The following is an 18,842-nucleotide window of genomic DNA, read 5'->3' as shown; positions in this document are numbered from 1 at the left end:
CTCATCAAAATGCAGATCATTCTTCACAAGGATTTTCTCAATTAAATTGTATTTTTTTATTTATTTTTTTTATCTTTATACATCCCATTTCAGACCACGGACGCGGGTCGAAAGGTAACGTTGTATTGTGTTGGAATGCATAAGAACCGTCTCTGCTGCTTGCTGCATGCTTAAAAACGCACAGCAGGTTCACAGTCATTTCATATTATTGTCCAGTCCTGCCTGCGAGATGAACTGAGAAAACAATTATTATATAATGCTAAAAAAAGCCATTAAATTACACGGTATTTTTTCTCAAAATAAGTAAAACAAAGATTATTAGAGTTATTTTCAAAAGAAAATACTATTTCATTAATTTTTTTATAGCCATTTTTCTACACCAAACTTTTTTCAGTGTATAATAATTTTGCAACAAAAATGTATTTTAGTATTATTATTTATTTATTTACACTTTTTATTTCATTTTTGTTTATAAAATCTACTTAAATTTCCTAATTGAACTATTTCCTAATCCTGGCTTAACCTAAGGCCTGTCTGTGAAACCACGCCTATAGGTTTTTAATGATTTTTTATTAAATTTTATTCTTTATGATTTTTTTTTCTATATATATTTTTCTTTTTCTTTTTTTTCTTTTTAATTTATGTTGTTAATGTGTATCAGTGTTATATTAGTACCACTGAGATTGAGATTATTTCTTTTAGAAATATTTTTAAAGTATTTTTTTATTTATTTGAATATTTCAGTTTTAATTTTAATTTCAGTAATTTATTTATTTATTTTCATTTTAATTTTAGTAATTTAGTTAATGTTTTCAGTGTCATTTTAGTCTCACTGAGATTGAGATTATAGGTTTTAGTAATATTTAAAATTATTTTGAATGTAATTAAAATTATTTTATTTATTTTAATATTTCAGATATTTTTCAATTTTAATTTTAGTAGTTTTGTTCATGTCTATCAGTGTTATTTTAGTATCACTGAGATTGAGGTTATAAATTGTAGTAATATTTTAAATTATTGTTTTTTTTTATTAATTTTTCAAGTTTAAATTTTTATTTTATTTTAGTAATTCTATTAATATCAGTATTATCATGTCTTTAGTATATCAGTATTATTTTTGTATTAATGAGATTATAGGTTTTAGTAATATTTTAATTTATTTAAATTTTATTTGTTTTTTTGTTTTTTTAGTTTTTATTTAGTAACTTTGTTAGTCTATCAGTGTTATTTAAGTATTACTGAGAATGAGAATATAGATTTTAGTAGTGTTTTATTTAAAAAAATATTTTAATATTTCATTTTTTATTTAAATTTTAATTTGAGTAATTTTGTTCATGTTTATGTGTTATTTTAGTATCACTGACATTGAGATTATAGGTTTTAGCTATATTTAATATAGCAATGTTTTTCTATTAATTTTGCTATTTAATTGTAATGTAATTTTATTTATTAATTTAAATGTTAATAATAATTTTGTTGTGTTTTTGTCAGTTTTCTCAGTTTTTTGTAAAGTATAGTATAGTATCATAGCATTTTTTATATTTAAATTTTAGTTTAGGTATTTTAGTACTTTGATTTAAACTAAATGAAAATTAGAAACTAGCTGAAATAAAATAAGTATAAGGTTGTTTTATAATTTATTTCAGTATTTATTTTATTTCAAGTAATTATTTAAGGTTTTAGATATAACAACTGTGATGTATTTTAGACATAATCCATTAAAATATAATAAGTCTATGCTTTTTGAATTTGACAGAAAATCTGGTCTATAAAGGAAAACATTTGATATTCCTAACCTGTCTTAATATTGAAGCAACTTCTTTTCTAAGCATTAGACCATGTTTTCTACATGCAGTTTCAATAAATACCCCAAGCAAATAAATTCAGCCAGCATATGATGACTTTTAGTCCAGTTCTCAACTTAAAATAAAGTTTGACACCCCTGTTGTAATCAGAACATAGACAGGTACAAAACAAAATACCTACAAATCTAGATCAAACCTGTTATCTTTCTTCATTCAGCACATTCAGATTTGAGATCAGAGCATCATCAGAGCGTCTGGGACGTCATGCGGTTTGGTGATTATCCATTTTCAGCCTGATTTCTCCTCTCAGCTGTTATTGACGTCTTGATTAGATCATACAGAACATTTGCTGCTATTTCAATAAAGCTCTGGTCTGCACCTTGCTGCACTGAGCTTGTGATTCAGACTTGTACAGGCAGTTCCTCTTCACTTCACATTGAACGGGACGGATGCATCGGGACAGCAGATCGATGCTGCATGCTGAATGACTTCCATCAGCTGTTAACCAGCATGGCCTCTGTCAGTTTTGGAGGACATTTCTCTAACCAGAGTCTAAGTTAAAGCTGTATGCCAAGAGAGCGTGTGCATTACTGCTATTTAGCATTTTTCTTTTACATTGCACATGAATTGCTAATAGATGCTTACAGAATTGCATATGTTCGCTTCAGGCATGGAGGATGGTATTTATGGCAAGCTTGTAATGCACTACAAATCCTGTTTCTTTCGGTAAAATCACACTTCTACAGTTTAAACGATGGTGTTTCAATTCAGCTGTGTTAATTTAACAGTAACAATGTTGCGTTTTATTCAAATTGTTCATCAAGTTAAGCAGAGAATATGTGTTAAAATATAAAGGCAAGATCAAGGCCGGGTGATATAACTAATATACATATTATACCTTTTTTAATGATGTTTTAAAAATATATATATAATTTTAGTTGTTATTTTGTTTTTAAATGGGGGAAAAAAATTATATATCGATTTTATTAATGATATTTAGGTATTTGGCCTGAAATAAATTAAATTATTTAATTTTTTAACAGAATAAAATAGAAAAAATATTTTTAAGTATATTTTTAATTTGTATATATGTGTATATGATATAACTAACATATATTATATATTTTTTTTTTAATGATATTTAGGTATTTGCCCTAAAATGTTTAATTTGTTATTTAGTTATATATACTATTTTTAAATAATCCTTTAATTTTGCAAACAAAATGTATTCAAATATTCAAGTCTGGGTGATATAACTAACATATATAACATAACATAACATGGAATTCAGTTTAAAAATAAAATATTTTGAATAATTCCAGGGCAAATACCTAAATATAACTTGAAAATCGTTAAAAAAAGTATTACACACACACACACACACACACACACACACACACACACACACATATATATATATATATATATATATATTAGTGGTGGGCCGTTATCGGCGTTAACGTGCTGCGTTAACGTGAGACTCATATCGCGCGATAAAAAAAATATCGCCGTTAATCTATTCTCAAAGTTGGGTTGGGCAGTGGCGGTTCTAGACAAATTTGACTAGGGGGGCCAAGGAGGGGCCAGTGTTTAACCAGAGGGGCACATTAAAAAATGACAACAAGTGATATTTAAAGATTATAAACTTTATTTTACTTTAAAATCATACAAACATTTTAGGGATGCTCATATCGACAGTAAGAAGTACTATAAGTTAAACGGTTTAATTATTTTTTACGTTTGCTGCATGGTGAAAGAAAAAAATAATGTTTACTCACGGGCGCGTGTCGACACGTGCAGTGCGGCTGTTTAGACATATTTTGATGAGTAAGCACCTGCTTTGCCTTCTCTTAGTTTGTGTAACTGATGTAGTAGCCTATGTGCTGCACGATAGCAATGGCGATGTTGCGTTATCAGAGAGTGAATCCATGAATAAATGAATTCAAATTCTGAATTAATTATAGTCTTAAAAGTGCGCGCTCCCCTTACAATCACTGGAAAGCTGTCACTCATACATTACTGTAGTTCATCGCAATCTCTCAAAGTTAATAAAAGGTAATGAAATCACATTTACACAGTACAATTAATCTCTTATTTACATCATGTCTACACTTTCTTTGTTTTAATGAGAGAGTTCTCAGAGGTGTAGAGTTTCAGCAGAACTAAACCGGCACTTGATCATGAACTAACAACAGGGTGTCTACAGGTTTGACCAAGTTAAATTTAAGACATTTTAAGACTTTTTAATACCATTTTCAAACAAAATTTAAGACAAAATTGAAAGTCCCGCAAAAGTCTAGCACAAAACTATGAAGATATTTTAAATTATTATTTTATTTAACTGATTATTCTTGGGAATATTCAACAGAAAACACTATTCCAGAAGAAGAAATTATTTTCTATTCCATGACAAAGTCAAGGCTCTCACACAATTTGAAGCCAATGTAACAGTGTAACAAACACGGATTTTGAGTCATGGATCGGCAAAAAAAAAAAAAAGTTTGTTTTTTCCTAATTACTGAATGCTTACTTTAGGTAGGCTACTTCTCATCCACAGCAAAAACTACTATCTGAACTAAAGTTCAGTAACAAAACAAGAACAATTACACAAATGACAAGTGTAAATGAATACAACATAAAGTTAGTAATAAAATCAATAACACTAGTATTCAGGAGGGGAAATTTAATAATTAATTGTAAAATAACTAGGTGTTTCTCACCGCAGGTATTTATAGGACGCTGTCTCTTTAAGGCCAAATGCCCAAACCGAATACTGGCACGCATCTCTTTCTCAGCTGTTTCGGTTCACTGAAGACATAAACGACTGTTAAACAGAATACCAAAACGGGTATCAAGACATATGTACGTTTCCGTTCAAATAGCAGTTAAAGAGGAATCAATCTGTGTGAATCGCGCCGCGCGCCTCTCTCTCCCCTCTCTCTCTCTGCGCGTGCTCGCGCCAGTTGTGTGCGGCAACGTGAAAACGTGCTAATTATAAACTTTTACTCTATGATGGTTAAATTTAACAGCTAATCTGCGATTCAAATGCGTGTAGTTGGGCGGAAACCCGCTAAATCTGGCAACACTGAGGCGTTGTCAAGCAAGCGCGTGTCTAGCAACAGAACAGATTTAGAACCTGCGCAGGAGATTCTCCTCAAAACGATAAACTTTTCCTTTTCAAAGTGTAAAAAAATTAAGACCCTTGGATTTAGATTTAAGACAAATTAAGACATTTAAAGGCCTTATTTTAGGACAACGGAATTTAAGACTTTTTAAGGATCCGCGGCCACCCTGAACAATGAACAGCTGTATATTTTTATTAACTAACGTTAACAAAGATTTTACAAAGCCATTTACAAACTTGATTTAATTATCAGTGTGAAAAACAAAAGTAACACGGTTATGTGCAAGAACATCAAGTCACTCACGAAATGAAATTGTTTTGCTTACTTTCGACTCTTGCAACAGGAGAAATAAATCGTAGCTCCTCTATCCGAGAGTAGTTCTAATTGTTGCTGCAGTGTTTGTGTGCGCCGCTCTAATTTACCCATTTAAGTAGAACGATGCGTCGCATTAGTTCCGCTTTTGGCGCTCGTGTGTAAAACCATAATTAATTTATTTTATTTTATTTGGTCAGTATGGGGGGGCCACAGGGGTGGCCAAGGACATGTCTACAGGGGCACGGGCCTCCCTTGGCCTCCGTGTAGAACCGCCACTGCTGGTCACCCTTTCAGACGACAGTCTCTTACTATGTAAGTGGGTGGTTCTTGTCCAAAACAGGCAACTAAGTAGACCAGAGTTTATGGTGCAAGTCAAAGGTGTACATGAGACTAGTTACTCCCCAACACTGCTGTATGTGTTCATGTACAGGAGAGTGAGAATGACTGACACCAGGGACAAAACCAGCACAGCCTCCTGTGAATTAGCCGTGATTACAGGCCTGGCGGGCACCGTTCTCTCTCTCTCCCTCTCGCTCTGAGAGCTGCAGGGCTGGGGACACTCATAAAGATGGCATCCGCTCTTATTGGAGCCTGTCAGTCTGTGTGTCTGTCAATAGTATGATTAATACAGCCAAGAGACAAGCGTGAGCGCTCAGAGCCACAGTCCCCCTGCTAGTATACAGACTGCCAATCAAACGACACAATGACAGAGAGGAAATGAGGGAAGAGAGGCAGGACATCCCCTCAGTCCCGGCACAGGGGCGTGCGGCTTGTCCAGAGGGTCAGTGGTTATGGGGTAAAGTGTGCCATGGCCGCATCTCTCTTCACCGCTGTGACAGTTTGAGCTGCTTGCAGTCACATAAATGTCTGAGCATGCTGTCACACTTGTTGACCATGTGAGCTGGTGTAATTGGTGTGTTTGTGAATGTGTGTGTGTTTATGTGTTTGGGCTTGTGTAGGAGCCAGGGGAAGTTGTTTTAGAAAAATTTACCATAAAAACTAGTTTTCAACCAAATGTAGCCGTGGACCACAAAACAAGTCTTAAGTAGCGTGTTTGTAGGAACAGCCAAAAATACAGTGTATGGGTCAAAATTATAAAAAAAATTTAATGCCAAAAATCTTTAGGATATTAAGTAAAGATCATGTTCCATAAAGATATTTTATAAGTTTCCTACTGTAAATATATCGAAGCTTAATTTTTGATTAGTAATATGCATTGCTTAAAATGTCATTTGAACAACTTTAAAGGTGTTTTTCCCAATATATTGTTTCTTTTTGCACCCTCACATTTTAGATTTTTAAATAGGCCAAATATTGTCCTGTCCTAACAAACCAGCTTTCAAATGCATACATCTCAAAAAATTTTCCCCTATGACTGATTTTTGTGGTCACAAATATCATTGTTATAATTGTTACTTACTTTACTACTATCCCTACTTTAAACAAATCAGTCTAAAGACTGGTCTGTTTTGCTGTTTTTAGGTACAGTATTTTGGACAACTAGTCAGACATTCCAAACCATAGGACATGAAAGTCTCTTTTGCTCACTAAGGCTGCATTTATTTGGTCAAAAATACAGTAATAATGTGAAATATTATTAGAATTGAAAATAACTGTTTTGGATTTTAATATATTTTAAAATGAAATATTTTCTGTGATTCAAAGCTGAATTTTCATCCTTATTACTCCAGACTTCAGAGTCACATTATCCTTCAGAAATCACTTCAATACGCTTATTTTCTGCTGAAGAAACCACATTGTTGAAAATGAGCTACATTTTTTATCACAAGAAAAAAAGCATGCTTTGTTAAATCATAATTAACGTAGAAATCATGATTACATTTATTTTTTTTAATAAAATTGACATCTCATAATTTTAATTATATATATAAAAATTATTTAAAATGTCAATTATATCTTACTTATGTAGCAGACGATGTTTTTAGCGTGTCACACTAGCTTAGGGTTCAATATGGGCCAAAGATCAGAAGCCAGGAACGTCTACTGGAGAGAGGGTGAGATGCTACTGGTGAGTGAATAGACAAGACAATTAGATTTGATTTTCAAAATAATTTATATTGATGGGTTTTCTTTTCTTTTTCTTTATAGTTTGTTTCAAGTAGTCACATTGAAGGACAACCAATTGACAGCGGTCAAGAAATATTCTGTTGTCTCAAACAGTATCAAAAATGTTAACAGTTCAACAGATTCAAATCAATGTTGACCAAAATAAAATAAACTCTCAAAAAACAAAACAATAGTGTGTGTTCCTTTCAAATAAATTCACAATAAAATACTCTTCAATGAGCTTTACATTCAAAAACCCAATAATTCAAAAAGAGTTTGTAATAGGATATTCACTCTGACTAAATTCCAGAAAATAGATGTAAATGACACTTTTTTCTTCAAAACTCAACAGTAAATTCAACCATGAAATGTAAAAACACAAGAACAAATCAAACGATTCAATTGAACAATGCTTTGTGGATTAAACGACTCAGTTGATCAAAGTTCGTGAATCAAATGATTCAGCTTCAAGAACACTCGTTCTACCAGTTCCAACTCAAAAACAAAGTCTCTCCGTTTCAGATGCAAAAAAATCAATTCTGTTCAAAGTATCGGGATCTTTTGTGTCCAAAAGAACAGGAAACAATGGAATTCTCCTACCAGTCGATGAATTCAGATCACAGTTCAAAGGTCCGTGGGCAGCTCGCCATTTGTGCACATGTAATCGCGATCAACACAGATGATTCTCACCAGAGGATTACGTTCGGCACAAAACAGGTAATTCTCTCAGAAGATCTCAGAAGAAACATAGGGAAAGAAAAAAACCCAGCCTTGCAAAACACAAGGCAAACACAATTAACTTCTGATTCAAACGTTTTCATCACAAGTTCATACACACACACACACACATCTCAAATACAACATTTCAACTGTTATTAAACACGTTGAGTTTCATAAATTACTCTTTGTCTTGTCTCATAACCGATTTATGAATATTACATGTGATAGCTTTAGCACACGTGCTAACTAGTTTGACGCACGCGGTATGCGCACGGCCTACTCAAAATTGCTTTGTAACATCTCATTTTGAAACTATTTTAGGTCAGTATATGAAAATTCACTCACCAGAGCAAAATAGAACAATATTTTGTCAAAGATGATTAATCACAGGGCTTCAGCACTGAGATCCGCTCCAACTACACTTCTTCCAATTTCCACGTCTCCCTTCTCTCTTTTCGTCCGACGACAACACTTCAAGATGATGTCACGATTCCTTAAGTTTCGTTTCCAAGTGTTCTCTATCACATCTCTCCTTAGATTAATGTTCAACGCTATGAGCTTCTAGACAAACGCTCCGTGCTGCGGTCTCGTGCAATCTCGTCTCTCTGTCTGTTCTGAAAGGTGCAGCAGCGCCGGCGCTGCAGGTGGGCGGGGCTTATAAATGCGCTGCTACCATTGGCTCTTACAGAAGTTTGTCACTGAAGTGAGAAGTAATTTGATCAATCTTTCATCCTTCTGGAACTTTCTCCCTTTTTCTCATCTCTCAGTTTCCTTCAGCTCTTTCTATGTTTTGAAGTATTTTAATTTCTTTGTAGCCTGGATTACCCGGGTTACATTCTCCCCGCCTTGAAGCTATGCAGGTCCCACTGCATCTTCCAGGCTGTGAAGTCACAGCAGAGGGATGTTCACCTTGCATTTCCAGAGAGGTATTCTTAAAAGTATCAGACTCCTCCAATGAAACGGTAAATGCTGTGCTAAGCCCTTGCAATAGTGATTGCACAACCAGAGAAAGGGGATTACCCAATTTAGGATACTGCAGCCTCTTTGGTGGCTCACGATGTCTTTGCGAACGTCTGGGGACATCTTCTAGACTCTCACCAGTCTCCACTAAGCTGTCTCGGCGACTTGGTGAATCAACTTTTCCTCCACGTGTCAGAGCATCGCTCCTTTCATCCTCTGCACTTAGTGGGGATCCATCTGACTCCTGATCCAGCACAGGTATGTCACTCAGCACATCCGTCTCTATAGGATCCATCAACTGTGTATCTTCTCTTTCAGGTTCATCCAGGGGACTTCCTTCCCCAGCGTCAGGTTGGTCAGGTAAGTCCCTCTGTAATGTCACTGGAGTAAGTTGCTCAGTGTTTGTACTAACTGCATTTCTCATTTCAGGGGTAACTTCTGCCATCACTCTACCACTTGAAGGCTTCTTAGGTTTAGAATTGGAGAGGATTCTAGTTTCAACACTCGGTAAGTGTCCATGTGAGTAATAATCCATAGGGTCACTCTCTGATTCAGAATTCTCAGTCATACATTCAGGTTCTTGCGTACCAGGGTTTGCTCGAGTTCTAGGCCTGTGAGGTGTTTTTGGTCTTAGTGGTTCCTCAGGCGTGGTTTCTTGCAAAAACCCACAGGGCAGTAACAAGTCTCGGTGCAATGTGCGAAGTGGTCCATCCTTGCCCTCTGGTTGAACGGTATAGACTGGTAAGTCGGCAGCTTTCTTGATCACAACGTAAGCTTCTTTCTCCCACTTATCTGCTAATTTATGCTTTCCTCTCAGCTTTACGTTCCTTACCAGGACCCGATCTCCAACTTCAAGGGATGAGGCAACCACTCGCTCATCGAACCTCTTCTTATTCCGTCTTGCTACTTTTGAAGCGTTCTCACTTGCTACTCTGTAGCTCTCCTCCAGACGATCCTTCAAATTCCTCACATAACTTGAGTGAGATGGGGATGACTTCTCAGCAGGTAAACCGAAGGCCAGATCAATTGGTAGCCGGGGCTGCCTTCCGAACATTAACTCATAAGGCGAAAATCCTGTTGAGTCATTGCGTGTGCAATTGTACGCGTGGACTAATGGTTTCACGAAATCCTTCCAACAGGTCTTTTCTTTATCATCCAGGGTCCCTAACATTTGGAGCAGTGTCCTGTTAAAGCGCTCCACAGGGTTGCCCCGGGGGTGATAAGGTGTCGTCCTCACTTTGCGGATTCCTGCTATGCCACATAGTTCCTTGATCAACTTAGACTCGAAGTCGGGCCCCTGATCACTAAGGAGTTTCTCGGGAAACCCGTAATGAACGAGGAAGTTATCCCACAGGCACTTGGCTACGGTTTGAGCCTTCTGATTTCTGGTGGGTATTGCTACAGCATACCTGGTGAAATGATCTGTGATTACTAGAATATCCTTAATATTGCTTCGATCGGGCTCCAGCGACAGGTAGTCCATGCAGAGTAACTCGAGGGGTCTGCTAGTCGATATGTTCACCAGTGGTGCAGCTCGCTCAGGGGGGGTCTTTCGCTTCACACAGCGCTCGCAGGTTCTTATCTTCTCCTCCACGGCCATCGCCATCCTTGGCCAGTAAAATCGGGCTCTAGCCAGGTCCAAGGTCCTTTCAATTCCAAGATGACCCATGTCGTTGTGTAGACTTCTTAACGCTTTTCCTCTGAGCTCAACCGGTAACGCCAACTGATACAACACACTTCCTCGATCTTGCTTCCTTCTAAATAACACTCCATTCTTGAACTCAAATCTGTTCCACTCTCTAAGCCATAGAGCTATTTCTGCAGGCTCCACCTTCCCTTCAGGTTTTCTCCCAGACTCAAGGTACTTAATGACTTCTCTGAGCTCTGGATCAGCTCTTTGACATTCTCTCAACTCTTCTTCAGACATTTGGGGAAGAGTTGGAAGACCATGGGCATCCTCCTGTTGGAACTCCTGGGGTACTGCACTAGCACTGAGGCACAGTGACTCGAACAGAGTGGGTTGTAAGCATGATAGGTCGGAATTGTCACATCTCTGGTATACTTGGTGTCGTTCACAGAGGGCTTTCACTGCTGGTGGCAGGATTGTCTGTTGTTCAGTCTCTGCTAAATGATGAAGAGTGAATTGCTTAATTCTTTCACACTCCTTCTGAGAGATGAAGTCATCTACCGGCCTGTCATGAGGACGTCTTGAGAGTGCGTCTGCATCTAGATTTCGCTTGCCTGCACGATATTGGATCTTGAAGTTGAATGTTGACAGGCTGGACAGCCACCTATAGCTAGTCGCATCAAGCTTTGCAGATGTTAAGATATAGGTGAGTGGGTTGCTGTCCGTTATTACGGTGAACTCTCCTCCATACAAATAGTCACTGAATTTGGCCGTGACCGCCCACTTGAGCGCGAGGAACTCCAACTTGTGCGCGGGGTACTTCGTCTCACTTTTGGTCAGACCCCTGCTCGCGAAGGCAATTACTCTCATTCGGCCCTCCTGCTCTTGATAAAGGGCGGCCCCAAGTCCAGTGGTGCTTGCGTCTGTGGTCAACACGTAGGGAAGGCTGGGATCCGCAAACCCAAGTACTGGGGCTGAAGTAAGCTTTTTAATTATGCTGTCGAACGCTTGCTGGCATTCCTGAGTCCATCGGTCCCCAAACTGCTCTTTAGGATCCCGGTATTCTATGTTTTTCTTTAGGCTTCGTCTCTGGTTTTTCTGCAGAGGGGGATATCCAATAGTAAGATCATTAAGAGGTCTTGTGATCTTTGAGAAGTCTTGGACGAACCTCCTGTAGTATCCTGCGAATCCAATGAAAGATTTGAGCTCTTTGAGGTTTCTCGGCCTTGGCCAGGTCTTGAGGGCTTCGATCTTGGTCGGATCCGTCTCAACGCCATTCTGAGACACTATATGGCCTAGGTATCGGACCGATGTCTGGAAGAACTTGCATTTCTTAGGAGAAAGCTTCAATCCGTATTCTCTTAAACGTTTTAGAACTTGCAGGAGTCGAGCTTCATGTTCTTCTAAGGTCTTGGAGAAGATTATAAGATCATCAATGAATACTAAGGCTTCTTTTCTGTTAAGATCACCCATGCACCGCTCCATTAATCTCTGAAATGTACTCGGCGCATTAGTGACCCCTTGTGGCATTCTGTTGAATTCATAGAACCCTAAAGGACAAACGAATGCTGTTTTCTGTTTATCAGCCTCTTCCATCTCGATCTGATAGAAGCCTGATTTTAAGTCGAGGACTGAAAACCATTTAGAGCCAGATAGAACTGAGAAAGCTTCTTCCAAATTCGGCAGGGCATATGCGTCTTTTATGGTCTGTGAATTCAACTTTCTGAAGTCAATGCAGAGACGTACATCATTGTTCTTCTTCTTTACCACTACTATTGGAGAGGCAAAGGGGGATTCCGATTCTCTAATGATACCTGCATCAAGGAGTTCTTTGAGATGCCTTCTCACTGCATCAACGTCTTGGGGATGGATAGGTCTAGCACGCTGCTTGAACGGCGTATTGTCACGAAGATTGATGTGATGTTTTACTTTATCTGTGTGGCCGTAATCCAAGTCATGCAGTGCAAATACGTCTGGCATGTGGTTCACTAGATCAGTTATCCTTTCCTTCCATTCACTTGATAACGGGGAGTCACCGAAGTCAGGAATGATCTTAACTTGTACAGGACTAACTCCTTTGTACACGGGAGCACTGACAGGGTTTCTTCCTTCAATTACACTTTGGACAGCATGCAGTTCAGCTAACACTGCTCTCGGAGGGATTGTTAGATCAACTTGCGTCTCATTTCTCAGCACTATCGGTATCTGGACATTGCGCTTCGGAGGTAGAGAATGCAAACAACTAGCCACTAGCAGTCCACCAGGCAAAGAAGATGATGCTGAAGGCCCTACCATCACCAAGGTCTCTGACAGCGGTCCAACAATGTTGGCACATCCATTGAGGACTACTGTACTTCCAGCTGTTATCACGTCAGGCACGCCTCCTTTCACTTTTACTTGACCCAAAACACTCGTACTTGCTTGTTGCAGTCTTGCTTCTAGAACTCTTATCACAGCTCGATAACCGTGGAAATAGGGTTTAATTCTAGGCTTGGCTGCTTGTGCATGATCAGCATACAAGACATCCAAGGTGTTGGTGCCAATGAGGATTTGGGGCACGTGTGTCAGGTCTGGGACCACTAGGGCCAACGTCGGAACCTCAGCTTCTGTTCCCAGGAATTCCTGAGGAAACTTCAGAGTTAACTCCACATACCCCAGGTAGGGAACAGCCTGGCCATTTGCCCCTTCAACTTCCAACAGATGATTCAGTGGTTGCATTGAGTGTTGCGACAAGTGTCTATTATAGAAGGACAGAGGGATTGTCGTGACCTGGGATCCTGTGTCTAACAGGCAGTTTACTTCCTCCCCTTCGACTTTGACTCGCGCAGTGCATTTCATTCCGACCAGTCCAGCTGGTAACTTCAAGGAGTTCTTGATGTCTGCATGCTTGGTAAACACTAGTTGATGCTTAGGGCTTTGTTTCTTCTGCTCAGTCCCCGTCCGCCCTACGACAGAGACTGCTTTTAATTTAAAGGCACCGCTGTTGTTCCATTTTGAAGATCCCACTCAGCTTGTCTCTCTCTCAACTTTCGCCTCTTCTCCTCAACTCTAGATGGATTTGGTCCATTTTCACAGTTGATGGCTAGGTGACCATCATCTCCACAGCGAAAGCAATACCACGGCCGCGGGCGGTTAGATCTCATTTCAGCGCACTGTGGCCGCTCATTCTCCTTTCTGCTGACTTCGTTAAACGTGGATCTGCTCGGACTGCTCCTCAGATGAGGGGATCTTTCAGGATGGTTTCTTTGTGTACTAGGAGTGGCAACTTGAACTTTTAGCTCTGCTATCTGTTTTCTCAGCTCTTCAAGTTCATTTGTTTCAGCTCGCTCCTTCACTTTCTGATCAGCCGTTGTTCTGATGGCTGTGATTTGGCTTCGGAGAGCCGCAATCTCCTTCTTCAAGGCACCTACCTCGGACATTTCAGGGCATTGATTCTTACTTTTCTGCTTAGAGGCTTTCTGCTTTGCATTGCTAGGAGTTGAAGTCTCCGTAACATCCTCTTCAAATGTGCTGCAAGGATAAACAGACTGCTGGTATGTCACCGTCTTCAGTTTAAGGGGAACTGATGGATGCTTGCTCATACCCAGATGCTTTCTCATTCTCTCCTCCTTTGATGTTTGTTTCTCTTCAGTAGTGCGGATGAGAATTGCTAATTCGGCAAAAGGAGGTGGGTCTGCTTTCCTCTTTTCAAGTTGTAGATCGACTATCAGGGCATTGTCCCAGCAGCCACGGCAAAACTGCTTTAGCAGACAACGGTCTCGTTCACTCTCGGCAATTCCTCCCCGCCTGATGGTAGCGCAGAGAATTACGTGCAATCTGTGGAGGTAGGCAGATGATCTCTCGCCAGGATTCTGCAGGGTGCTTATGAACTTAGCTAATAGTTCGTCTCCGTCCTCCACTGAACCGTAGACAGACTCTAGCAGACTAAGGCACTCTGACGGTGGAGCGTTCGGGTTCACATGTTTAATGATGTCTGAAGCAGGCGGTAACAGGCTGTCAAAAATTTTCCGCACTTTATGCGACTCAGGAAGAGATGGATCATTCAAGAGGTAGTCAACACTAGCACGCCAGGTGTCGAAATCAGGCTCATTACTTGGACGGGGGCTCCTCCCAGAGAAGGCTTTAAGACGGAATGAAGCATTGTGAGGGGAAAATGAATCGCTTGACCTTACAATGTGTTCCATCACTACTCTTTGGATACCTGGGGGTTGCACAGCAGACATGGGAAGTTTAACAGATATCGTCTCAGCAGAGCTGATATCAGCATCATTTGAACAGCGAGGTGACATTGCACCTAAAGTTGCTTTGACTGGGTTTTCGGGCTCTATTCTCAGGACAGGGGGTGAATTACATCTTTCCAGCCGTTGGGGAGTGCTGGCTGCACGTGTCAAGAGATTTATCTCCAAGGGCCGATGTTCTAGACCAGGCGCTGCCCCAAGTGACACATCATCTCGTGGGGGTTCTCTATCAGCACTAGCTGCTGCTTGTAATTCATCGGGGCATTCAGTAATGGCACTACTAGTGGTGAGGGTGCGAACACTAGCCAGGGTGCGCACACGGAACACAGTGTCTGGGTCAGTGGGGCTCACTAAAGTTAGAGGCAGCTGGGGTTCAAGGTTGCACATAGCTGAATCGTGCGTGAACTCTACTACTGCATTATGATGAAAGTCAGAGTCTGGATCTTCAATCATTAATTTTCGTCGGACAGAGCCAAACCTCAGAAGGTATGTTTCTAGAACTTGATCCAACTCAGTCAGCGTGATGCCGCTAACAATGACTGCATTTTGCACGTTGACGTTTTCTCGTTCCACAACATCCATTTCTGCTCAATTCAATGTATAAGTTTATCTCAATAATTATTCACCTCAGTAGCTGCTGCGACCTCTCTCCTGGCTGGCTCGCCAAGAATGTGTAGCAGACGATGTTTTTAGCGTGTCACACTAGCTTAGGGTTCAATATGGGCCAAAGATCAGAAGCCAGGAACGTCTACTGGAGAGAGGGTGAGATGCTACTGGTGAGTGAATAGACAAGACAATTAGATTTGATTTTCAAAATAATTTATATTGATGGGTTTTCTTTTCTTTTTCTTTATAGTTTGTTTCAAGTAGTCACATTGAAGGACAACCAATTGACAGCGGTCAAGAAATATTCTGTTGTCTCAAACAGTATCAAAAATGTTAACAGTTCAACAGATTCAAATCAATGTTGACCAAAATAAAATAAACTCTCAAAAAACAAAACAATAGTGTGTGTTCCTTTCAAATAAATTCACAATAAAATACTCTTCAATGAGCTTTACATTCAAAAACCCAATAATTCAAAAAGAGTTTGTAATAGGATATTCACTCTGACTAAATTCCAGAAAATAGATGTAAATGACACTTTTTTCTTCAAAACTCAACAGTAAATTCAACCATGAAATGTAAAAACACAAGAACAAATCAAACGATTCAATTGAACAATGCTTTGTGGATTAAACGACTCAGTTGATCAAAGTTCGTGAATCAAATGATTCAGCTTCAAGAACACTCGTTCTACCAGTTCCAACTCAAAAACAAAGTCTCTCCGTTTCAGATGCAAAAAAATCAATTCTGTTCAAAGTATCGGGATCTTTTGTGTCCAAAAGAACAGGAAACAATGGAATTCTCCTACCAGTCGATGAATTCAGATCACAGTTCAAAGGTCCGTGGGCAGCTCGCCATTTGTGCACATGTAATCGCGATCAACACAGATGATTCTCACCAGAGGATTACGTTCGGCACAAAACAGGTAATTCTCTCAGAAGATCTCAGAAGAAACATAGGGAAAGAAAAAAACCCAGCCTTGCAAAACACAAGGCAAACACAATTAACTTCTGATTCAAACGTTTTCATCACAAGTTCATACACACACACACACACATCTCAAATACAACATTTCAACTGTTATTAAACACGTTGAGTTTCATAAATTACTCTTTGTCTTGTCTCATAACCGATTTATGAATATTACATGTGATAGCTTTAGCACACGTGCTAACTAGTTTGACGCACGCGGTATGCGCACGGCCTACTCAAAATTGCTTTGTAACATCTCATTTTGAAACTATTTTAGGTCAGTATATGAAAATTCACTCACCAGAGCAAAATAGAACAATATTTTGTCAAAGATGATTAATCACAGGGCTTCAGCACTGAGATCCGCTCCAACTACACTTCTTCCAATTTCCACGTCTCCCTTCTCTCTTTTCGTCCGACGACAACACTTCAAGATGATGTCACGATTCCTTAAGTTTCGTTTCCAAGTGTTCTCTATCACATCTCTCCTTAGATTAATGTTCAACGCTATGAGCTTCTAGACAAACGCTCCGTGCTGCGGTCTCGTGCAATCTCGTCTCTCTGTCTGTTCTGAAAGGTGCAGCAGCGCCGGCGCTGCAGGTGGGCGGGGCTTATAAATGCGCTGCTACCATTGGCTCTTACAGAAGTTTGTCACTGAAGTGAGAAGTAATTTGATCAATCTTTCATCCTTCTGGAACTTTCTCCCTTTTTCTCATCTCTCAGTTTCCTTCAGCTCTTTCTATGTTTTGAAGTATTTTAATTTCTTTGTAGCCTGGATTACCCGGGTTACACTTATCTGTCATAATCTGTCATAACTTTTATGTCATAATGACTTTTTATACTTATAATTATGACCTAGTATGTCATCATTTTAACTTTCATCTCATAATTTTAACTTTTTGTCATAATTATTATCATAAAATTCTTATAGTCATAATTTGAGTTTTACGTTATAAAGACCTTCCTTTACCCCAGTTTCACTTTATATAACTGTTTCTGACTTAGTATATCATAATGTAAACTCTTTATCTCATAATTATAATTTAGTACCTCTTAATTTTGACTTTCTATGTAATAATTAAAAACATTTTTGATTTGAATATCTTTAAAAAATTTATAATTAAAATGTAATTTATTTCTGTGATGCAAAGCTGAATTTTCAGCATCATTACTCCAGTATTCAGTGTCACATGGTCCTTCAGAAATCATTTTAATATGCTGATTTGCTGCTCAAGAAACATTTTTTTATTATCATCACTGTTGAAACCAGTTGTGCTGATAAATATTTTCATTGATACTGATACATTTCATTTTTCAGGATACTTTGATCAATAAAAAGTTCAAAAGAACAGCATTTATTTGAAATAAACCTACAAAAGATTTTAATACAGATTCATTTTTTGGCCATTAGTTGTTTAGGCTGGTTTAATCAATGTTCAAAAGTGCCCTAGACCTTTCTAAAACCAGATGATCAACACCCTAGCTTTGTGATAGTGAGTTTACTATTTACTAAGCACCAACAGAGCTCACAGTAGTACCAATAAAGGCAGTAACCATGATATTTGGATGTGAACTGTGGTGAATATGGTTTGTAAAGGGCTTGTCTTGGGAAAAAAATGGTCTTCCTTTCCTCAGATTTTTCTCTGAGGTTGTGTCCATGTGCACTACAAAACCAAGTACACACTACGAGGCCCAAGCTTGTCAGCCTTTGATGTTGTTAGTCTGCTAAATAATGCCTAGATTGTAGCCAACTCACAGCGTGAGGTATAGTGCGCACTAGTGAATCACACTGCCACTATTCACAGAAGCTTCTGATGATACACTAATTTAAAACAGAGCCCTATGAATGTGAATAGAATCACAAAATCCATTCATAGATTTGATTATCAGCATTTTTGATGAAATATGCATAAAATTTGTATTAAATTGCATATGACAGAATAAAGAAGAGTAATACTATCCTGAAAGTATCAGGATTGTATGCTGTGAGACTTTAAAGGGGTCCTATTACGCTTTTTAACTTTTTGAATTTTATCCAGTGTGTGGTGTGTATGTTTGGGCATAAAAAACATCTACAAAGTTAAAAAATCTCAAAGTCCACTCCAAAGGGAGATATTTTGATTTAAAAAAATCCCTTTTCAAGATCTACAACGAACGGCTCCTTTGGACTACAGCGTTTGTTTTCCGGATGCTAATGTCACAACGCGGTCCATTAGAATATCATTCAGTAAAAGCCTCCTTTAGCAATCCAATGTGTTTTTGTAAGAAAAATATCAATATTTAAATCGTAATAATTACTTTAATCTAGGGCTGGGCGATATGGCAAAAATGTAATCTCGATAATTTTTTCCCCATATTGAACGATAACGATATATATTTCGATATAAGCTGTTGATGTTGCCAGCTT

At 38.6% G+C, this 18,842-nt stretch overlaps 1 protein-coding gene across 1 annotated transcript in view; it reads right to left on the bottom strand.

The window, feature by feature from the left end:
• The window catches only part of LOC141340217 (voltage-gated inwardly rectifying potassium channel KCNH7), a 77,024-nt gene extending 70,883 nt beyond the window's left edge, over positions 1–6,141 (bottom strand). The window contains exons 1-3 of the mRNA XM_073845142.1: positions 6,131–6,141; positions 5,943–6,075; positions 5,654–5,852 (exon numbers count right to left, since the gene is read on the bottom strand). Of these exons, the coding sequence (XP_073701243.1) occupies positions 5,654–5,852; positions 5,943–6,075; positions 6,131–6,141 (343 nt within the window). The remainder of the gene's footprint in view (positions 1–5,653; positions 5,853–5,942; positions 6,076–6,130) is intronic.
• Between the last annotated feature and the right edge of the window lie 12,701 nt (positions 6,142–18,842).

This window comes from Garra rufa, chromosome 8 (assembly GCF_049309525.1).
Source record: "Garra rufa chromosome 8, GarRuf1.0, whole genome shotgun sequence".
Classification (NCBI taxonomy): domain Eukaryota; kingdom Metazoa; phylum Chordata; class Actinopteri; order Cypriniformes; family Cyprinidae; genus Garra; species Garra rufa.
The sequence above is the reverse complement of the archived record's forward strand: the minus strand, read 5'-3'. Positions and strand labels throughout refer to the sequence as shown.